Here is a 24409-nt window from a genome sequence, read left to right as displayed (position 1 = left end):
TTTGTTTTTTGTGAATCGTTAATTAGTATAGCCGTCCATACACGTTGAAAACTTCAGTTCATCATAGATACCTTCCTCGCCCTTGCTTCTTGTATCCAGCTGATCTCTAGGGTCTCCTAGATATCTCTGGAATTTATCCATTTCCTCCATCAAATTCAACTTCCAATATAATTTTTCTCTACTGCTGCAGTAGCTCATTAGCTGGTGTGCCTGCTTTCTTCATTCTATTTGTTTTCCATACTGTGCAAAGTGATCTTCTTGAAACACATAAATGATCATTTAAGGATCTTACAAAATAAACACTAACTTCGGGGTGTACATAATAGAAACTGTGTAGAGACTGATTAATTCTTTTCCAGTTACTCCCAGGAAAATGAACCAGGCCCTTGTCTAGCCATAGTCCATAGGGTCGCAGAGTCAAACACTACTGAAGCCACTTAGCACGGACACAAGCCCTTGTCTAGTCATACATGTTTCCTGTCACACGGTTTTGGTTCTGGCACACACACTCCTTCCGTTACGTTTGCTGCTAGTACGTATTTATTCTTCAGGGAATCCTTTCATGACCTTACTAAATCAAAATTCTGTCAATTCGCTTATAGAGGTAAAAGTCTCTGTCATAATGCATCAAAGTTTTACATTAATTTAGATAAATAATCTAGCTCTCTTTCTAGATTATAAAATCATTGAGGGGAAGCTCTGTATCTGGTTTTGTTTGCTATTATATTCCTGACATGTAACAGAGTGCTCGATACATAGTAGGCACTTGTCTTAGCTTTGACTGCTGTAAGAAAAATGCTATAAACTAGGAGGCTTAAACAGCAGGCATTTGTTTCTCACAGTTCTGGAGACTAGCGAGTTCAAGACACACAATTCTGTGTCTTGGGAGGGCTCCTTTCCTGGCTTGGAGGTGGCTGCCATCTTGCTGTGTACTCAGTGTAGAGACAGTGAGCTCTATTATTTTCTTCTTTAAAAACATTAATCCCATCATGGATTCTCCAACCTCATGATCTGATCTATACCTAAATTACGTTCCCCAAATCCTGCCTCCTCTAATACCATGATGTTGGTAGTTTGGGGTTTCAACATGAATTTTGGAGGAACACAAAGTCATTCAATCTGTAACATCCCATAAGTGCTTGTGGAATTAATGCAGACATTAAAAATAAAAGTGAAAGATGTAAATGGAAAGTTCACAAAAGGAGAAAATAACAAATGCTAGTAAATGTATCCAGATATTTTCAACCTCCTGTGTAGTCAGGAAATAAAATGATGATAAGGTGCTTTATTCTCATCACATTGAGAAAAATGTTAAAGATTGATAATGTCAAATGTCCATTTAAGAACACATCCTTTAGCAAGATAGTATTAAAAAAATTGATCCAGTCATATCATGAAATATTTTTCAGCTATTAGAAGGCGAATGTTGCATTCAAGTAACTATGTATATTTGTTTATATACAAACATATAAATTTATGGCAAAGATACTGGAAAGATTCTTGCCATGCTATTGATAGTGTTTATCTCTGAGAGGGAACATGACAATAAAAGAGGTATAGAGTTTTTTTCTTTTTTAAAAACTGTGGGCTTTTTTTTCTTATTCACTGTTTTTATAATGCATATATTGTCATGTAACCTATAAAAATAAATGAATAAGAGTAGATTGATTTAGGGATATGAGAAAAAAAGAACCATTCTTTACATAGAAGTAAAATTACGGATGCCAAAAGAACATGGTTTAGTCTGGAACTATAGTTCCATATTGTTGGAGTCTAAAATGTGGAAAGAAGAGTATGAGGCTGAAAAGAAAAACCAGATCAATAAGGGTCATGTGTGTTTTCTCCTAGCATGGACAACCATTCAGAGAATCTTAAATTGAGAATTGACTCCAGTCATATCAAATAGATGATTCTGGAAGATGTGCAGTTGGTATAGTGAAAGAGATTCATAACCATTTTGTATCTGGATCCCTTGATCCCTTTGGCAGGTGTAATGACGCCTGTGAATCTGTTCTTAGTATTGTATTTCAGATGCATAAAATAAAATAGTGCAAAGTATGTGTATTCTTCTTCAGTAACACATTAAAAAGACTGATGAGCATGAACAGTATTTTAAGATACCTGTACCAGCTGAATGACTTTCCGCATTATGTCCATGAGTCTCGGGTTAGGAGCTTTTGCTTATGGCATGAGACTGGGAGTGTGAAGATCAGTTAGGGAACCAGTCAATATGGAGATAATGAAAAATCTTAATGGAGACAGTCTGAAATAATCCTATGAAAGATTTCATAATTGTTTTAAAATACTTGTAATATTTTTAAATGACATTTTTGTATTAGTATTTGTACAGTATTAATATAGTATTGTGACTTCCCTGGTGGCTCAGATGGTAAAGCATCTGCCTACAATGTGGGAGACCTGGGTTTGATCCCTGGGTCGGGAAGATCTCTTGGAGAAGGAAATGGCAACCCACTCCAGTATTGTCGCCTGGAAAATCCCATGGACAGAGGAGCCTCTTAGGCTGCAATCCATGGGGTCGCAAAGAGTTGGACACGACTGAGTTTTTTGTATTAGTATTGTATTAGTGTATTCCTTACAGAAAAATTAGGAAATACGAAATTTTAAAAAGAAAAGAAAGCATGCTTTATGGTAGTTTCTTAAAGCTTACATAATGCCTATGCTTTCTTTTGTTTTTATTACTGCTCTTGCATAGAAGCTTACGTCATTAGCTATTCATTTAGTCTTATTTCAACGATACCATCATTGCTTAACTCTCTTCCCTTTAATTCTGCAGGTTTTTGATTGGTCAGGGAGCACATGTAGGAGCTGTCAACAGTGAAGGAGACACACCTTTAGATATTGCTGAGGAGGAGGCAATGGAAGAGCTACTTCAGAATGAAGTTAATCGGCAAGGTAATGGAAACCAACCTAAATGGAAAGCGTGTTTAAAACTGTCTTGTGTAAAGTACGATACTTGACTTTTTCAATAAATAATTGTTGACATTGAAGGACAGTTATAATTTGAGTGAAAAAAATCAGTTTACTTAGTAATATGTGGAGTAAGGTTCTACTTGAACAAGTGTATGATTAACTCTACACCTTTTTAATATTTTTTAAGTTGAAAGAAGTATATTGTAAGTGGTAGGATCAGGCATAAAGTTACCTGTCAATAAAAGCTTTGGAGATAAGTAAAACAGACAAAGAAGATAGAAAGTGTACGGGGGTGAACAAGACAAATTTAAATAGAACGGTCAAGAAGTCCTCACTGATAAGGATGTATTTAAGCTAAGACCTTCTCCAGGCGGTGGAGTGAATCATGCAGGCCTGGGGAAAGAGCGCTGCATGCAGTGGGAGCAGTGAGTCCGCGGATGGGAGGGTGCCTGATGTTCCAGAGGAGCAGTGAACGAGCCTAGTGTGACCAAAGCAGACAGAACGTGGAAGAGGCTGGAAGGAGATGAGGTCCCAGAAGGAGCAGTGGACCATATCACACAAGCCCGTGTGGGCCATTGGAAGGATTTTAGCTTTTAATCTGAGTGAAATTGGGGGTCAGTGGAGAGACGGAGATTAGAGGAGTGACATGATCTGACTTACTGTAGAAAGGTTCTGTGGGGCTGCTGTGCAAGGGAAGGGCAACAGTAGGAGAACGGCGAGGGGAGAAGTGGGTGGCAGCAGACAAAGTGAGGAGAAAAGTGTGGGTTTAGATACATTATGAAGATTTGACCAAGAAGACCACTGCATGATTAAAAGTAGGTTGTGTAAGAAGGAGGCAGGGAGGATTCTAAGCTTTTTGGTTTTAGCAACTAGATGGGTGATGTTTTTACGAGAGATGTGAATATTGTGGAAGAAGTAAGTTTTATAGGAAAAGGTTCGGGGGTTCATTTTTTAGACCTGTTAAGTTTGTTTTGCCTGCTAGATATCCAGGCAGTTGAATATGTTAGTAGAGAGAGGTATAAGCTAGAGATATGAATTTGGGAGATGTCAATTTATGGTGATAGATGATTGCTTATGGATAGAATTTCTTTTAGGAGTGATGAGTATTCCAACACTGATTGTGGTAATAGTTACACAACTCTGCAGATTTACTAAAAACCACTAAATTGTTTACTTTAAATTGTGTGATTATCTCAATAAATATAAAGCAGTTCCTCTTCTGGACACATAACCAAAGAATTAAAAGGAAAGTTTCAAAGAGACTTTTATATACCCATGTTTATTCACAATAACTAAAAGATGGAAGAAAACCAAATGTTCATCAATGGGTGGATGAATAAATAATATATAATGTATACTTACAGTGAAATACTGTTCAGCATTATGAAGGAAATTCTGACATATGCTTTAGCCTGGTTGAACCTTGAGAGCATTATGCTATGTGAAATAAGTCAGTCACAAAAAGACAGTTACTGTCTGATTCCACTTACATGAGGTACCTCAAGTACTGAAAATCATAGAGAAAGTGGAATGATGGTTGTCAGGAGTTGGGAGGAGGTGGGAATGGGGATTTGCTGTTTAATTAGCATAGTGTTTCAGTTTTGCAAGATGAAAAGTGTTCTGAAGATTGAGCAACAATGTAAATGTACTTAACATTGCTGAACTGTCTACTTAAAATGATTATTAAGATAGTAAATTTTATTACGTGTATTTTACTTCCGTTTTTAAAAACGTATATATAAATTACTGTGATTTCCACTGTAGTATTATGTTTAGGCAGTGATTGAATGAGTATTATCAGAAGAGAACTATGTTGTATAAGATATGGAGTATTTGTTTAGAGAGGGCTGAGTCTTGTGGAAGTGTGGTTCATTAAATAAAAGTAAAGAAATAGAAGCTAAGTGAAAAGAAATTTTTATTTCTTGGGATTGGGAAAATTCATAAGGACTACCTGGTTGCTTTGGGGCTTCCCAGGTGACACAGTGGTAAAGAATCCACCTGCCAACGCAGGGGACATGAGAGACTCGGGTGCAGTCCTGCGGTAGAGAATCCCCTGGAGTAGGAAATAGTATTCTTGCCTGGGAAATTCCATGGACAGAGGAGCCTAGTTGGCTACCATCCATGGGGTCATAAAGAGTTGAACATGACTTAACACACACACACTTCTGGCTCTTTAAAAAACAAATTTTGGGCACTAAAAACTGAGGAAATATTTAAATGCTTAAATAGAGCTGAAGCATTGTAACAAGTAGCTGAAGGTACCTGGAGTCCAGAAGAAGCAAGGTCCATGTTACAACAGTAGTCATAAACTAGAGCTTGGAGAAATCCGCAGAAGAGCTTCTAACACTTCTATCCTAAGCACGCAATTTTGGAGTAATGGGATAGTCAAGCCTTGAAGAAACTGGAAGAATGGATATAAAGCACCACAACCTAGAAAGAAAGAGTACCTTATCTGTCCATCTTGTCCTGATTAGTGCCCAGATAGATAGCAACTATGACCAGTGCATTTTCTTGGCAAAACTCTATTAGCCTTTGCCCTGCTTCATTCCGTATTCCAAGGCCAAATTTGCCTGTTACTCCAGCTGTTTCTTGACTTCCTACTTTTGCATTCCAGTCCCCTATAATGAAAAGGACATCTTTTTTGGGTGTTAGTTCTAAAAGGTCTTGTAGGTCTTCATAGAACCGTTCAACTTCAGCTTCTTAAGCGTTACTGGTTGGGGCATAGACTTGGATTACCGTGATATTGAATGGTTTACCTTGGAAATGAACAGAGATCATTCTGTCGTTTTTGCGATTGCATCCAAATACTGCATTTTGGACTCTTGTTAACCATGATGGCTACTCCATGTCTTCTGAGGGATTCCTGCCCGCAGTAGTAGATATAATGATCATCTGAGTTAAATTCACCCATTCCAGTCCATTTTAGTTTGCTGATTCCTAGAATGTCGATGTTCACTCTTGCCATCTCCTGTTTGACCACTTCCAATTTGCTTTGATTCATGGACCTGACATTCCAGGTTCCTATGCAATATTGCTCTTTACAGCATCAGACCTTGCTTCTCTCACCAGTCACATCCACAACTGGGTATTGTTTTTGCTTTGGCTCCATCCCTTCATTCTTTCTGGAGTTATTTCTCCACTGATCTCCACTAGCATATTGGGCACCTACTGACCTGGGGAGTTCCTCTTTCAGTAATCCTGAAAGAGATGGGAATACCAGAGCACCTGACCTGTCTCTTGAGAAACCTATATGCAGGTCAGGAAGCAACAGTTAGAACTGGACGTGGAACAACAGACTGGTTCCAGATAGGAAAAGGAGTACGTCAAGGCTGTATATTGTCACCCTGCTTATTTAACTTATTTGCAGATGAGTTTCTCATCATGAGAAATGCTGGGCTGGAAGAAGCACAAGCTGGAATCAAGATTACCAGGAGAAATATCAATAACTTCAGATATGCAGATGACACCACCGTTATGGCAGAAAATGAAGAGGAACTAAAAAGCCTCTTGATGAAAGTGAAAGAGGAGAGTGAAAAAGTTGTATTAAAGCTCAACATTCAGAAAACGAAGATCATGGCATCTGGTCCCATCACTTCATGGCAAATAGATGGGGAAACAGTGGAAACAGAATCAGACTTTATTTTTCTGGGCTCCCAAATCACTGCAGATGGTGACTGCAGCCATGGAATTAAAAGACGCTTACTCCTTGGAAGAAAAGTTATGACCAACCTAGATAGCGTATTGAAAAGCAGAGACATTACTTTGCCAGCAAAGGTCCGTCTAGTCAAGGCTATGGTTTTTCCAGTGGTCATATATGGATGTGAGAGTTGGACTGTGAAGAAAGCTGAGCACCAAAAATTGATGCTTTTGAACTGTGGTGTTGGAGAAGACTCTTGAGAGTCCCTTGGACTGCAAGGAGATCCAACCAGTCCATTCTGAAGGAGATCAGCCCTGGAATTTCTTTGGAAGGAATGATGCTGAAGCTGAAACTCCAGTACTTTGGCTACCTCATGGGAAGAGTTGACTCATTGGAAAAGACTCTGATGCTGGGAGGGATTGGGGGCAGGAGGAGAAGGGGACGACCAAGGATGAGATGGCTGGATGGCATCACTGACTCGATGGACGTGAGTTTGTGTGAACTCCTGGAGTTGGTGATGGACAGGGAGGCCTGGCATGCTGCGATTCATGGGGTTGCAAAGAGTCGGACACGACTGAGCGACTGAACTTAACTGAGATAGCAACTGGGAAAGGGACGGAGATGTACTGAAAACTTCTTGTCTTTAGTTTCTTTCTATATAAAGGAAACAGTTAGCAAGGCTGATTTTAGTTGTAATGATTCATTCGATTTTGATTAATGTGCCAGCATATTTGTTCTGAGTGCTGGGTATTTAAACAAAAAATGGAACAAACTTTGCTCTTGAGGATCTCACAGGGTGGTGAAAGTGACAGCTCCATAAACAGCTTTACAGTGCTGTACGCTAACACATAGGCGGGAGCCGAACAATGCGGGAGAACAGGAAAGACTGGCTGACTGCTCTCAGTCAGGAAGGGTCTGAGAAAGAGGACATTTGAGAGGGAGTTTGCTTGGCAGAGAAGAGGCATGGTGGACGAAAAAGGCATATCAGAAGGGGGTATCAACAAGTGCAAAGAAAAGGGATCAGAAACATAGCAAATGCAGAGAATTCACTAGGATTGGAAGGGAGGAAGAAAATCAAGATGGAATTAGTATGAGATTGAGACTTGAAAAGATTAGACTAGCTGCCAGATGGTGGACATCTATTTTGTAGGCATTAGACGGATGCAACAAAGATCCCCAGCAGGAAAATAACCTGATTGGATTTAGTGTTTAGTAATAAAGCTGGTGGTAATCTGGAGGATGAACTCAAATGGGGAATACATGGTGGCATGCCTTCCCAGAGGAAGACCGTTCATTTAATCCAGGTGAGAGACCAGTAGGGCCAATGTAATTATATTTAAGGTGGAAAAGAGCAAAGAGCCAGGGTTGTTTTCAGAAAATATTAAGGTAAAATTAAAACAGTTTGGTGAGTAATTGAATATGGAGTTGAAGGAAGAATTGAGGCCAGCTAATTTGCCTCCTGAGATTTCCAGTTTAAGAAGTGATTATTGGGTGAATTCACGCAAAAAGGTGGAACAAAGCGGGACCAAATTTAGAACATGCATGAGTTTGTTTTGAGATGTATTGAATTTGTGGTTGCTAAAGCACATCTGAATGGCACTGTTCAGTGCCATGTTGGAATCTAGGCAAGGTCAGGATGGAAAATGTAAATCTGGAAAAATAATAGGTGAGAAATTCTGGAAAATAATATATAATATGACCCTGAAACTGAAATTGAAGCACTGATACTAAAAATAAAAGCTAACTCTTTTAAATATCTAAATACTAGTTATTGAGCAGAAGACTTTACATGAATTATTTCATTTCATCCTTATAGCAGTTCTACAAGGTTAATAGTGCTGTCTCTTCATTTTATAGATGAGAAAAGGAGGTTCAGAGATTTGCCCAAGGTCAAACAGGTAGAAAGTGATGCTGTATGTAGTTCATTCCCAAACAGTGTAACAGATACCTTGAGCCTCACATTCTTCATCACAGTATCATACTGCATTCTATTAGGAATGTCTCCTAGAAATATTTCCTAATGTTCATTCGTTCATGGGAATAATAAATGGGAATACATGATTTATATAACATAACTTTATTCCAAAGAAAAAAAGATAGAGGCATCTCTCTCTCTCTGTCAGTAGAGTTGAACAATTTATAAAAGTAGCCTCCTAAATATATCACTAGTAATGACAAGATTTCTTAAATTATTTATCCTGATATGAAAGTTATTTTTAATATTTTTAAATTCTTTAATCATTCTTTTGGGTCTTGTTCTAATGTACATGATTAACAACTAGTCATGCTTAAGTAAATTTCCTTTGAAAGTAGTAATAATTGAATAGTAGATGAAAGTATTTCTGATTTATTTTTAAAGTAATTTTCTTTACTTAGCTTGGAATACAAGTCAATTTTTGCACTTCTTATCTAACCAAATTCCAATTCAGTTTTATGTTTTCTTACCTAAGAGAATTGACTAACATTTTCTTATAAGCTAACATTTACTATTTCTTAATAGTAGTGACAGATGGTAAATAGTCTAGTCACTTTATTATCATACCCCATTTAGTTCAGTATACATTGTTTTCATTGTTTAAAAGTTTTGCAATTATAGGTAAACTAAAGACCAGTAGGTGAATTAAAGACCAGTAAAATGCTTTATAGGCTCTAATAAAAGAGCAATAAAAGAGAAGCAGAATCATAGACTTTTAGAACTGATCATGATAATTAACACCTCAGTGCTTATTCCTCTTCTAAATACTTCACATATATTAATTAATTTAATCCTCAGAACAACATGATTATTCCTAACTTACAAATAAAGAAACTGAATGCTAGTGTGGATTGTGTCTTGCTCAAGATGATAGAGCTAGTAAGAGGCAGATCAGGGATTGAAACCAAGCAGTGTAGATTCAGATCTGTGTTCTTAACTCATTATACTAATATTGAGAGAAGTTATGGCTGTCTGAAGGTTACTAGCCTAGTTAAAATACTGAAATTAGAAAACAAGTATTGTACTCTCTATATATATTGTTATATATATTTTATTTCTCTCTCTATATATATTTATATTGTTTGATAGGGTTTAAAAAAAATGTAATTGTCCATCGCTGTAATCATTGGTATTTTTTAAAAGATTTTAAAAGGAAGAAAAGTGTTGTTAGGTTTTTTAGTAACTGAATTTACTTAAACATAAGAAATTTCCCTTCATATATACTTAAATTTTAGACTTGAGTTGTTTGTTTATATATAATTTATATAAAGGCACAATTTGGTGGCAACAAAGGGTAATTGCTTTGTAATAAGGTAAAGATAGCATGAAATTAGATAAATCCAGAAATAAGAAGTAGATATTTATTTCAAGTCCAGAGGAAATTTAGAATAATAAAAGATAGTAACAGTCAGGCTGTTCAAGATGGTAAAGAGAAAAGGGATAAAGATAATAAATAGCTTCATGTTTTAAAAGACATAGTTAAAAAAAGCATAAGAAAATAAATCAGTCTGAGAAAAGTCTTTTAGTAGAAAGATTATTCTTAATGTAATACAGTTGCAGCCTTATAATTTCTTTTATGAATAACATTAGAAGACATCTTCAATAAGATGGGCTGATTATCTTTTGATAGGAAATTTATAATGTAAAATTGCTTTTTTATAGAAATTGTGATGCTTTGTAAATAAAGATAATAGGTTTTATTTGTTCTATATTATATATATAATTGTTTTATAAAGTCAGTTTGGAAAGTCTTATTGTAGGTTTCTTTCATATGTGGTAATAAGATCTCTAGTTTCAAGATGACTTTAGCTGGTACTTTTGTAATCTTGGGATTTTAAAAATACTTTACCATTTTTGCCTACTTTTTTAAGATTGAGCTTCAGTTCAACAATTCAGTTGTGTCTTGAATAAATAAGCAAGCAAGATAAGGATACATTCCAGGTAGAGGATAACAGCTTGCACAGTAACACAGGCAAGTGATGTACCTGACCTATGTGAAGATCGCAGATGGTTGGAACACTGGGTGATGATAGAGGAGAAATACTAGAGATTAAAAATGCCTTGAGACCAAATCATAAATGGCTTTGTATGCTACACTTAAGAGCTTGAGCTTTGTCTTATAGGAGCTTAGCAATCATTGATAGGTTTTTATAGAAAAGTGAGATGATCATATTTTAATATAGAAAAACCAGTCTTCTGATCATGTGGGGAATGACTCAGAAGGGACTGAGGTGAGTGAATTAAGGGCCAGGTGTAGTCATCAAAGTGTGAGACATAAGACATGAACTAAAATAGCATAAGGAGCCATTACAAAGACATTCTAGGAGATGGCAACTCAAAATCTGCCGGCTATTGGATGAGGGCTGGAGATAAGGTAAAGGGAGGGATTAAGGATGACCTCCAGGTTTCTGGGCAAGTGTTGCAACCTAAGGCTTTTCTGGTGGCTCAGCGTAAAGAACCCTCCTGCCAGTGCAGGAGACTCCGGTTCAAAGAAGGAAGATGCCCGGGAGAAGGAACTGGCAACCCACTCCAGTATTCTTGCCTGGAAAATCCCATGGACAGAGGAGCCTGGGGGACTGCAGTCCTTGAGGTCGCAAAAGAGTGGGACACGACTTACCAACTTAAACAGTGTTCATTTAGTAAACATTTACTGATCCTTTTTACTTTAGATCAGGTACCCATCCAGATGATGGGGATAGAAGATAAAAAAGCAGTATCTTCACCTTTTAAAAAACTCTTAAAACTTATGATCTTCTAAAGTGTAAATGATGTGGTGTGTGCTGTTTTTTAAATAGCCAGCATTTGAAAACATAAGATAACATGAGATTACTGAAGAATTTCAGGATTAACTTTGCTCTTTTCATTTTTTTCTTAGAATTTGAGCTCTTTGAAGGTTCCCTTCTGAATTCCCCTCCTCTTATCACCTCAACCTAGCACAATGCTTCAAGCTTTTAAATAAATAAACATCTGTATAACTTACTATTAAAATTATAAAACAGATACTAACAGTATGAACAGTGTACCATGTTGGTTTGAAAATAACCTGTCTTAAGGCCTGTTAAATTTTATATGAAGACAAAACCTCCAAGTTGAAGTGTTTTAAAAAACATTTATGCCTACTAGGCTAGAGTTCAGAGAACTAGTCAAAGCAGGTAGATAGAAAATTGAGACTTAAATAAATAAGATTGTGTTAAAAAAATCTGTTTTTTAAACCAAAGTAAGATATACCTTGGGGAATGTTCAAATATTCAAAAACATAAAGGAATAAGCAGAAAAGGTTAAAAAAAAAAGCCAAAAAAAATTGTAAGGACAAAAATTAAATAGTCAATTAAAAATGCAAAAAAAAATATCTGCAGTATTCCTGCATTTCTTTAACCAGCATGTTCTAAGCAGCCCAGTTTTCAAAAATATAATATCACTTTTAATTTTCACTTAAAATGATTGAGATAATTTTATTTCCATACAAAAACATTTTCTATAGAGGAAAAATAAAAAGTTATTTTTATTATATCAGGGGTTGATATAGAAGCAGCTCGAAAAGAAGAGGAACGAATAATGCTTAGAGATGCCAGACAGTGGTTAAATAGTGGCCATATAACTGACGTCCGGCATGCAAAATCCGGAGGCACAGCGCTTCACGTTGCAGCCGCCAAGGGCTATACAGAAGTTTTAAAGTAAGTATTGCTTCTCACAGTTGTTTTTCTGCTTTGTTTTCTTTGTTTCATTTTTCCTTTTTTAAGATACCTGCTAATGTTATTTTGAAACAGTTTTTGAAAATTAATTAAATGTTGAATGTTATTGTTTTGTTTCTGAAGTTCTTTCATTCTCAAATTTTTATTATTCTGTTGTTTTTTTCCATTGCAGTTTTCTGATAAGTAAAATTTGTATCAGACAACCATTATGTGTTACCTTCTGGTCTGGTAAATTATTAGAGTCTCTTTGAGGTTCCCAGATAGGTGAGCTCTGGATACAGAAACTAAGAACAATGTTATATATAATACATACTGTCAAATTCTGAGACCGTGATTCGTACTGATTATTTACTTCCATATAATTTGTCTGGTTTTTTTTTTTTTTTTTAAGGTTTTCATTATGTGAGCACTGGAATTCAGAGAGCTATTAGCATAATATTAAACCATAGGCAACTTAGACTATACAGTAAGTCCCCTATATATGAACAAGTTCTGTTCCAAGAGTGCATTCATAACACCAATTTGTAAGTCCAACAGAGTTAGCCTAGGTACCCAACTAACACAACTGGTTATATAGTATTGTGCTTAATAGATTTATGATACTTTTCACACAAATAATACATAAAGGTGGGCAAGAAATAAAGAAAACATGTTTAATTTTATAGTACAATACCTTGAGAAGTATAGTACTACAACACAGTAGCTGGCATACAGGGTGGGCGTTGAATGGGCAGACAGAAAGAGTTGCTGACTGGAGGAGGGGGAGATGGTGGGAGATGGTAGTTGCCAGTGGTATCAGCAACAGGAGGCAGAGGACAAGCTGCAGTGCCACTCATGTTTGATGTTGATGGCACAGGTTCTGGTTCTTCGCTGGGTTCAATTCTATCTGCCCTCTTGAAAAAATGACCCAGTGTAGTCTGGGTAGTAGCTCTTTTTCTCTTCTTGTAGATGTCACGGCAGCCTGGATGGCATTTTGAAAGGCTGCTGCAACCTTCCTGTCCTGTTCTACATTCGGGTCCTGTGACTCAAAAGCTATCTGTGCCTCCTCAGATGAAGAAACTCCCCTTGCCGTTTCCTGTGTCATGAATCGCTTCTGTTCTTCAGTTAACTTCTTCCTCTTGTCTCTCTTCATCCTTTCTCTGGGCCTCCGATTCCATCTTTTCACCTCACTCCGCTCTCTAATTGCTGTCACTTTTGTTCCATTGTTACTGCTTGGTACTTCTGAGCAGTACCAGGTACATCAATGCTGCTTTTACGCTTGCTTCTGGAATCCTAGGCTCGAAATACAGTACTGTACTACTGTACTGTATACAGTATTGAATGGTAGAAGTACTCAAAAGCACAACCACTTGCAGTAGATGCGCACACATGGTAGTGTACACCAGACACATGAACCAGCTTCTGTGATTGGACATGTGAAAACATGTTCACATCTTTGAAAGTTCGAAACTTTAAGGTTTGTATATAGGGAACTTACTTATTGACCAACAAATAACCTTAGGAAAAGCTCTTTTATGTCACAATAAATTTGTGTTTTGCTTTTTCTTATGCAATGCAAAGGTATTGGCAGCTATGTAAAAAAAAAGAATTCATTGCATAACTTTTGTTATATGTATGTGAAAGCTAGTAAGACTGGCCCTCAGCAAAATCTATTGCACCCTTTATGTTGTGTTTGTTCCACCTGGGCCTCTAATAGAAATCTGTCCTCCTTATTCCATCTCTTCAATAAAAACAGTGAAGAAGTTTAAGTGGGTCAGTTATTCCAGATTTCCTCCTATTTCAGTCTCTACTCACTTCAGGAACTTAAGCCTTCTCCTAGAATGGTACACTCTTAATTAGTTTCCTTGTCTCATCTGTTTCTCTCTAGTACAAAACTTTTCCAAACTTTCAAGGCCCGTTAGTGTGGGTCATGAAATGCACTTAGTGAATTGCAAACAGCATTTAAAAGAAAATAATTGAAAATATCACAGAGTATTACATATGGTAAAGATAATTTTGTTTCTTAAAATTCTTGTTTCTGTGAATGTATATATGGGTACCAGATTGCCCTGTTAAATGGATTTCTAGACTGCTTCCAAGTGGTGTTTGTAATTCAGTTTTACAGGCTCTTAACGTCCTTCGTTAAGATTCTTAGAAATTGTGATGAATTTTAAACTCTTCAACCTAGCCCATAAGACCATCAGTCATCTGGCCATTGGTTTCTCTGTCAAGCTAAGCTGCTACCACTGATCCTCAGGCATTCATGAGTCCGACTACATATATCGTCTTTAAGTTCTGTCATGATGTCTTAAAGCATACTCTTACTTCTGTCTAGGTACCTTCATTCACCAACTTCAACTTGGAAGTAAATTCCTTTTGATCTTTTGACTCAGTTCAAGGCTCTTCAGTCTATGGGAAAAAAAGCTCAGCCTCATTCATAATAGTTGCAGATAAAGCTGCAATGAATCATCATTTTCCATCTATCATACTGGCAAAGATCAAAATGCTTGGCACAGTGTCGGCAAAGCTGGGAAAAGGCACTCTCTTATGTCATTGGTAGAACTAAAAATGACTATTGAGCAAATTTTATCAAAGTAACAGTTATCCTTTCGTTTAGCAGCATTACCTCTGGGAATTTTTTTTACAGCTATTCTTACTCTCCCCTAGGAAATAAGGTATGTGCTAGCAGTGTTTTTTATGATTGGAGTAGGATAATGATTGCCTAGATTATGATACATCCTTTCACTAGAATACTCTGTAATGATTAAAACACTACTTAATATATGAAAAGAACAATAGGATGTGTTAAGTGTCAACCCAAGAATAGAACTATGCCTCATTTGTGTTTATTTATTTTTAAATTTAAGTTATATCTGTTTATATATGCCTAAAATCTCTCTGTAAGAATCTAATCAAAAATTGTAGTATGGTTATCTATGGGGAGGGGAAGCTGGTTGGCTAAAGGTCAGCAATGGGAAAGTGACTTTCCTATATGGTCATTTATATCTTTTTTAGTTTTGAAACTTGGGAGTGTATTACTTAGGAAAGAAAATATGAAATCAAAAATAAATAGAAGAGATCCATTTTTGATGTCAGCATCTCCCCCTTTATGCCCTCCCTGCAAACACACAGCCCCTTTCAGCTGACTCTTAGGCTTTTCAGCCCTGTACTTCTAAGGCAGCTTCACCGTAGAACCTGTCTGTGAGGGTTGATTGTTGTTTTACTTGACTTTTGTCCTCCATTAGAAGTTCCTTGAGTATAATAAATACCATCTTATATTTTTGGAGTATCTTTGCATGGCCTGGTATATAGAGAGCCTTATATTTGGGAGCAGGGAGGGGGGAATGTTTCTACCTTTCTCTCCACATAGACTCCCCAGTACTTAGAATACCACTCGGGGTATCTAACATTATTATAGTTCATATTTCCTAATTGTGGATATATTTTTATTTTTCTCTATCTGATGATGTATGTGCTAGTGGCCATATTTTTTTAACTTAAAGCTTCAGACTTATATCTACTAGCCTGTTTTTTAGATCAGTGGCTTTTAAATGTTGATCTGCAATCAGATAACAGGCAGTGATGTGAGGTCATATGGAGGACTTATTAAAAATACAGATTGACAGGGCCCATCTCCCAAAATACTGATTAATTCAGTGGAACTGGGGTGGAGAATATAAACATATTCTTTAGATACTGTTAGGAAACAGGGAACTCAGTTCTTGAACATAAATAAATGATTATATGTTAGCTATCACTACCACCTCCTGTAGGTAAAAAGAAGCCCTTCTCAAGGTCAACATCTTGGAAAGTAAGGTAAAGGTTAACCAGATTTGAGTTATGAGGTATTTAGTGTTCGCCTTTGTGTGTGGGGCTGTGCTGTGTGCAGTTTATAGACCCATTCTTTGATCTCTATGAGCTTAATTTCTAAATAAAAGTTGATGTCAATATATAGTTAGAAGGGCATACTAACATTTATGCAACTTTTTGCATTGTATTAAAATGTATTCCTGTTTTCTAGCTTTGTTGATGATTAGAATATCTGCTTTCTACTGCTACAGAAAATAGACTCAACCCCTCAAAATATTTGTTTTGCTTTGTTTTGTTTCTAACAGATTGTCATTTTCCTGTGAAAATTTCCAGTGGTAGATCATAAAGGTTCATGAAAGCTTTCACAAACCAGTTCCTTAACTGCAAAGCAGCGATAACACTACAAATGTCTGTTTGATCCCAGTATATTTTGAGAACGTGTTCAGCCTGAGATGATATATCATATGGAAGCCATTTCCTACAATAAATCAGTTTAACATACAAATTGATCTAGTAGTTTTGAAAAATTATAGGCTTCCCTGTCAAAATTTCAGTTAGAAACATCTTAGTAAGAATCAGTGTCATCCCAAACCATAAGACACCATCATTAAGAGGAATAATTATGAGGAATTGATTAAAACTGAATTCATTATTATGGAAATAACTCAAGATTCTCTATTCCAGTGTTTTCTGAGAATTACTTTCTTTTGCCCTAGTTAATTTGTTGAGGGGAGGAGAAATTTCAAAATATGAAAAGAAATATATTGCAAATTTTTGTTTAAGTGCATGGTATAGAGCTGTTGATTCTGTTCATTCGTTTCTAGATTTTAATGATTATCTAATTCACTGTAATTTGTTTAGACTTTTAATACAGGCAGGCTATGATGTTAATATTAAAGATTATGATGGCTGGACACCTCTTCATGCTGCAGCTCATTGGGGTAAAGAGGAAGCATGTCGGATTTTAGTGGACAATCTATGTGATATGGAGATGGTCAACAAAGTGGTAGGCCTTTTAAATGTACCTTAAATATTTTAACTTTTAAAAATACAGTTTTAGTCTTTAAATATTATGAGACTATAAATTATATAATTATGTTGTTTTTCATAATGATCAATTGTTTATTCATTTTTATTATTAAGTCTTTTCCAGCTACTTATGAGGTGATTTAGGCTCTTCCATTGATATTATATTTAAAAACTCATAAATTAAGAAAATTTTGCAGATGTATAAGATAGAATATATTCTAAGCAGTGAACTTTCTGGTGTTCTGGAAACTTGTACCAATAGGGTTATTATAAGGACTAAGCTGGCAACAGGAAAAATCCTTACCAGTTTTTGCCACCAGCTCTTTAAAATTGTCTTTTCCACTGTGAATAAAAACAGACTGACAGATGTTTGTCTGGACTGATTTTTGAAACTAAGTCATACCTGTGGCTAGCTGAACTTTTAAGTATATTTGAAATGCATATATTTATTTTATTACTCTAGTAAGAATGTAATTTGAAATAAGATTTCAAAAAAGGCAAACTTGGAGTTACTACATGACCCAGTAATTCTGCTTGTAGCTATTATACCCAAAAAATTAAAGCAGATGTCCACACAAAAACTTATATACAAATGTCCATAGCAGTGTTACTCATTATATACCAGAAAAGCAAAAGCAGATGCAGGTGTCCATCAGCCGGTGAATAAATTATCAAACTATGGTGTACAAGACAATGAAATAATATTCAGCAATTAAAAAAAGAATGAAATAGATATTTACTACAACATGGAAAAACCTTGAGAACAGTAGGTAAAGTAAAGGAAGCCAGTCACAGAGGACTATATACTATATGATTCCTTTCATATGAAATGTGCAAAATAGGTATAGTAACAAGAATCTATAGTAACGGAGTACGTTAGTGGTTGCCTTAGACTGGGCGAGCAAGGAGGAATGGTGCGAAGATTGCAGTGGGTGTGTCATTTATTTTGAGGACGATGAAAATGTTCTAAAACTGGTTGTGATACTCGTGGATGTACTAAAAACCATTGGATTGCATACTTCAAATAGTTGACTTGTATGTGAACTATAGATCAGTAAAGCTGTTACCAAAAAAAAAGTAAGGGGATGTATATCAGTTGCTTCTTCCTCACATGGATTTTTCATTTATCTACTTCAAATCATTTGTACCATGTTTTGTACCTATTATAAAAAAAATTACCTAATTCTTTCTGTAGATTTATAGAGAATCACTGAGGGCGTAATTTATTGATAACTTTTTATCATCACCAACCCTTTGTTTTCTGTGTAGGGCCAGACAGCCTTTGATGTAGCAGATGAAGACATTTTAGGATATTTAGAAGAGTTACAAAAGAAACAAAATCTGGTACGTTTGATGGCTATCTAAAAATTGTCTCTATTAGTGAATTCCCTTATAACATTGAATTTTAGACAGTTGAAAAAGTGTTCTTACTATATTTTGTACTGTTTGGTTTTAAGGTATTCCCAGTAAACAAATTAAATGACAGTAGATAAGAATAAAGGAGTAGTGGTGGTATTTTTTTAGCCTTTTGTGTGGCCCTTTCCCCATTTCTCTAGCCTCCTCTTCCCAAAGGAATACTTAGATAATGTATGTGCATGTGAGCTCAGTTGCTAATCTGTGTCCAATTCTGCGATCCCGTGGACTGTAGCCCACCAGGCTCTTCTGTCCGTGGGATTCTCCAGGCAAGAATACTGGAGTGGGTTGCCATGCCCTCCTCCAGGGGAATTTTCCAACCTAGAGATTGAACCCCCTTCTCCTGCATTGTAGGTCGATTCTTTACCTACTGAGCCACCAGGGAAGCCCTGTATAATGTGTATGTTCTCAGTAATGTTTTTGTGATTTCATAAGGAAGTTTGCTTAGAAGGTGGAGACTATAAAATCTCAGATTTCAAAAATAGCTTACCCTAGAAAAGCAAACAGTTACATAACTAGGAAGCAGTTGTTTAAGTATTATCAGACATCCTAAATGACTAATGGACTCTGGCTTTTTCAGTAAACTAAAGTTGGAGGGATCTTTAAAAAAAAAATCCAACTTAATCCTTTGTGGAGCACCTCCCTCCCCCTTTTTTTGGCTGCATAGCATATCTTAGTTCCTCGACCAGGAATTGAACCTGTGCCTTCTGTATAGAAGGGTGGAATCTTAACCACAGGACAACCAGAGAAGTCTCCTTTGTGGAGATTGTTAACTGTCTAGTTCTTTTTTATTCTTTATCCGAGCCCTTTTCTTTTAGGTGAAATTTAAATCTTTGTTCTGTCTGTTTTGTTTTCATTTAGTGTTTGGGAAGCTACTTTGTTACTATTTTAAATTCTGTATTTTGCTGATTGATATTATTTTAATAGTATTCTTATTTTTCTTTGCATAACTTTTAAAAAGCTCCATAGTGAAAAACGGGAAAAGAAATCTCCACTAATTGAATCAACAGCTAATATGGATAATAATCAGTCACAGAAGACCTTTAAAAAGTAAGTAAAATATTAAAGTAGATTTGGTTATATTTTTAAATGAGTTGGCATTATAGCCACAGATATGGCTATTAGATTTTGTGGTTCTGAGAAAAATTAATACATTTATATTGTATTTTGACCTTTTGTTTTTATAAGTATTTTAAGGCTTTTTTTTCTTTTATAGTAAAGAGACATTGATTATTGAGCCTGAGAAAAATGCATCCCGTATTGAATCTCTGGAACAAGAAAAGGTTGATGATGAAGAAGAAGGAAAGAAAGATGAATCTAGTTGCTCTAGTGAAGAAGATGAGGAAGATGACTCAGAATCAGAAGCTGAAACAGGTAAAATGTGAAGGATAAAAGGATTTTTAGTGAAATTTTGATGAAGTGTAAAGTAAGATGAGGTCAGACTTTAATTTTGAAACTTTTCAGACTGACATGCTATTTAAGATACCTGCCAAGCCAGCAACAAGCCTGTAAATTACCTTTCAGGAGTGTTAGAATTTTAGGTATAGTTGTGATTTTATTGTTCTCTAATTATCTGGATACTCTTGATCACCTCTGTGTTTCACTGACCTATATTTTTAAGTTTGAAGAAGGTGAAGAGGTCTTGAAGACTTCCTTTGGGTGGTACAGATAGGGTTAGATGGGTTCCCAGCAATTCAAGAATGCTCCTGCTGCTTTCTGAAACCCAAATACAGGAAGCTGGTTCCCAAGTATTTCCTGAGTAATAGAACGTTGGGACTGAGTCCCTAGAATTTTTCCTGTAGACGTGTGGGGAAATTTATTTTGTTTTGAGAAATTTTAAAGATATAGAAAAATATAATAAACATTCATACTCAGACTACCAAAACTAAGCAGCTATTGACTTTTACCTGTATTTGTTTCTAATTTTCTTTCAATAAAATTAAAACTGTTGTCTTCTTTAACCATCACCCTAGTGTACTTCTCTTTCATTTCTTTCCCAAATCACTATCATGAGTTTTTTCCTGAATCTCCTAATCCATTGTTATACTCTTATCTTACATTCAAAAATAATATATAGTAATTATAAGGTTGCTTTGTGTTTTATTTTCTACCCTAGAAATAGTTATGCAGCTTGTTTTTTTTACTTAAAAGTTTTGTTTCTATCTGTATCTTTTTATATGTTATCTATCCCTTCAGTTGCTGTATAATATTCATTAAATACATTGACTTCCTTTTTGATAAAAAATTAACCTAATTCCCAATGTTTTATTGTAAACAGTCCTGGAGCAGTCATTTTATAATTATCTCCCTGTGTATATGTCCAAGAGGTTCTCTAATAGATATACTGAAAAATTGGGTCATTGAGTCATATTTTCATTTTTCACAGATGCTGCCAGATTGTTTTACTATAACAATTTAAATCCTTTTTATTATCAAGGGTACAGTTTCTGCATTTTTTTCCTCTGGCTCACATTTTTATAAATTTTGTTTACTGAATTGCTTTTATTCTTTACTGCCTAACCACTCAAAACTTCTGAAGAGTTTGAGATTCCAGTATTGCCATCTTTGAGTTGTGTAACCTGGCATTTTGACATTTTAACATATTTACCAGAAATAGTATTTCATTTCCATTAAGATTTTTATCAATGCAAAACTGGCATCATAATCTCAGGACTAGTTTGCTGATCAAGTGGTAAACACAAAAGAGCCCTAGAACCCCTTGAACTCCGCCTGTTTCCTCTGCACTCAACAACAACAGTTTTGAATCAGACTGTTTTTACTCACTCAGCAAAGCATTTTCTCTAAGAAAATGTGAGAATTTAAAGTTTACTAATAAACATGTCAAGGAACAGATTGTTAACTCAGTTTCCCATTAAAAACAAGATACTGCTAAATAGGCACAGGCTAGCTTTGTTGCCAGGTGCTTTGTTATGAATTTCTTTATTTTCTTGAGCTTACTAGTACTAGTAAATTATTTTTTTTGGAAATACACAAAGAGTTTTTGAGGCAATAAATGGCTAGATTTTAGTCTCTAGGAATTTATTAATAATTATTTATTTATTGCTGTCACATTGCTGGTCAGGTAAGTCAGCATATCGTTTGCCTTGATGACACAGTAGTATAAGTAAAATTGGAAGTAGAACAACAGGTAGTCATTGAATATTAAAATTTATTTGTATAACATACTAATTAAAATATTTCTAATTATGAAAGCAAATTATATGAAAATCAGCATGTACAGTGTTCAAGAACATGAACTGATTTATGCATGTAATTGTGGATGTAAGTTATTTAATCTGATTTCTCTGTGAAATCAGGGTAATAATACTTGCTTTACATGGATATTATATAATAATTACTCTAATAAATATTTATTTTCATATATTATATAAAATTAAAGTATACTCAAATATGATTAATGTACATGTTTATCTAATAACACTTCAGTTAAGTTTGTTCAGTTCATTTGAAAGATAGATTGACACCATTGAAATTTAAATTGACTCAAATACAAGTAGGTAAAGTTCCAGAAAAACGTCTATTTCTGCTTTCTTGACTATGCCAAAGCCTTTGACTGTGTGGATCACAATAAACTGTGGAAAGTTCTGGAAGAGATGGGAATACCAGACCACATGACCTGCCTCTTGAGAAATCTGTATGCAGGCCAGGAAGCAACAGTTGACTGGACATGGAACAACAGACTGGTTCCAAATAGGAAAAGGAGTCCATCAAGGCTGTATATTGTCACCCTGCTTATTTAACTTCTATGCAGAGTATATCATGAGAAACGGTGGGCTGGAAGAAGCACAAGCTGGAATCAAGATTGCCGGGAGAAATATCAATAACCTCAGATATGCAGATGACACACCCCTGTAGCAGAAAGGGAAGAACTAAAGAGCCTCTTGATGAAAGTGAGAGGAGAGTGAAAAAATTGGCTTAAAGCTCAACATTCAGAAAATGAAGATCATGGCATCTGGTCCCATCACTTCATGGCAAATAGATGGAGAAACAATGGAAACAGTGTCAGACTTTATTCTTTTGGGCTCCAAAATCACTGGAGATAGTGACTGCAGCCATGAAATTAAAAGACGCTTACTCCTTGGAAGGCAAGTTATGACCAACCTAGATAGCATATTCAAAAGCAGAGACATGACTTTGACGACTAAGGTCCGTCTGGTCAAGGCTATAGTTTTTCCAGTAGTCATGTATGGATGTGAGAGTTGGATTGTAAAGAAAGCTGAGCACCGAAGAATTGATGCTTTTGAGCTGTGGTGTTGGAGAAGACTCTTGAGAGTCCCTTGGACTGCAAGGAGATCCAACCAGTCCATTCTGAAGGAGATCAGCCTTGGGATTTCTTTGGAAGGAATGATGCTGAAGCTGAAACTCCAGTACTTTGACCACCTCATGTGAAGAGCTCACTCATTGGAAAAGACTCTGATGCTGGGAGGGATTGGGGGCAGGAGGAGAAGGGGACGACAGAGGATGAGATGGCTGGATGGCATCACTGACTCGATGGACATGAGTCTGAGTGAACTCCGGGAGTTGGTGATGGACAGGGAGGCCTGGCGTGCCACAGTTCATGGGGTCGCAAAGAGTCGGACACGACTGAGCGACTGGACTGAACTGAAAGTTATTTTTATGTAGTTAATCTCCTGTCTGTGAGATATGCTTTGGCCCCTAGTCTCTAGTAAAATTTTCTTGTTGTTCAGTCTGAGTCATGTCCATCTCTTTTTGACCTCATAGAGTGTAGTATAGTAGGCTCTTCTGTCCTCTAGCAAAATATGTCATTACCAGTCAAACTACATGCACATGTGCACCGAGACTAGCACCCAGCTCTCCTTGCTCATATAGAAGAATTCAAGAACTGGAAGTCCAGATAGCTCAAAGATTTGTTACCTAATTTTTTCTTAATTGATCCCTTCTGTACAATTCACTGGGCTTCCCTGGTAGCTCAGTGGTAAAGAATCCGCTTGCCAGCTCATTTTTCCACAGCTTTCAGGTTCGGAGGCACTTCAAATGCTCAGGAGTCACAAAGAACTCTCATGAAAATGTGGTTTGATTCAAAGGAGCTTCCAAGCTGGAGGACAGGACAGGACGTATCCCGGTGTGGATTGTGGTGATGCTGCAGCATTCAGCACCAATCCCCAGGGATTCACCTGCCTCCCAGGGTGAATGCACGTTGTTCGATGGCAGTAGATTAATCTGTCTTGCAGTGCCTTTCAGTCTGCTTAGGGTCAGGTTCCTGGAAAGAGCTGAGAGAGGAGCAGCTTGTTCCTTGTCTTATGTAGTCCTGAAACTCCAGAGTTAAAAGCTACCACTGCCAGTTAAGATTTCTCAGAGGTCCAGCTCCTTGTCAGAAGCCTGAGAATGATTTGAGGAGAAAGGAGTAAGCCATATTTCTGCTCAACTCCAGTCTGACATTAAAGAGGTCTGAAGAAAGAACAAAGCATATACAATGGAATCCAACTTGGAGGATATAAAAAATGAAATGAAATTTTCTTGTACAGCTTACCTGTTCAAATTAACATACAGTCAGTTCAGCCTTTCTAAAGAGAATTAAAAAAAAAAAAAACAATCTACTTGCCAAGCAGGAAACACGGGTTCGATCCCTGTGTCAGGAAGATCCCCAGAAGAAGGAAATGGCAACCCACTCCAGTATTGCCAGAAAAATCCCTGGGACAGAGGAGTCTGGCGGGCTACAGGCCATAGGGTCGCAGAGTCGGATGTGACTAAACAGCAACAACATACAAACTCTGAGGATTAGGCACTGCTAACTAGCAAATCTGACCTTTTGGTTGAAATTTCGTTGTCTATAGAATGGAAAGAATTAGACTAGGTTATCTGGATAGTTCTTTAAACTCTTCTATTCTGTAAATATGAATGGAACTATTCACTATCAAATTGTATTATGTTAGTTTCCAATTTGAAGTTTAAGTCACTCTG

General features: G+C 36.4%; 1 protein-coding gene across 3 annotated transcripts in view; it reads left to right on the top strand.

Annotated features, from left to right (window-relative positions):
• Positions 1-24409, top strand: part of PPP1R12A (protein phosphatase 1 regulatory subunit 12A) — a 165649-nt gene that overhangs the window by 79318 nt on the left and 61922 nt on the right. For all 3 annotated transcript variants that reach the window (XM_068971175.1, XM_068971174.1, XM_068971173.1), the window contains exons 3-8: positions 2795-2913; positions 12058-12217; positions 16886-17030; positions 18323-18397; positions 19428-19516; positions 19683-19840. In XM_068971175.1, the coding sequence (XP_068827276.1) occupies positions 2795-2913; positions 12058-12217; positions 16886-17030; positions 18323-18397; positions 19428-19516; positions 19683-19840 (746 nt within the window). The remainder of the gene's footprint in view (positions 1-2794; positions 2914-12057; positions 12218-16885; positions 17031-18322; positions 18398-19427; positions 19517-19682; positions 19841-24409) is intronic.

This window comes from Capricornis sumatraensis, chromosome 4 (genome assembly GCF_032405125.1).
Source record: "Capricornis sumatraensis isolate serow.1 chromosome 4, serow.2, whole genome shotgun sequence".
Lineage (NCBI taxonomy): Eukaryota > Metazoa > Chordata > Mammalia > Artiodactyla > Bovidae > Capricornis > Capricornis sumatraensis.
Note: the sequence above shows the minus strand (reverse complement) of the source record. Positions and strands in the feature narration are given on the sequence as shown.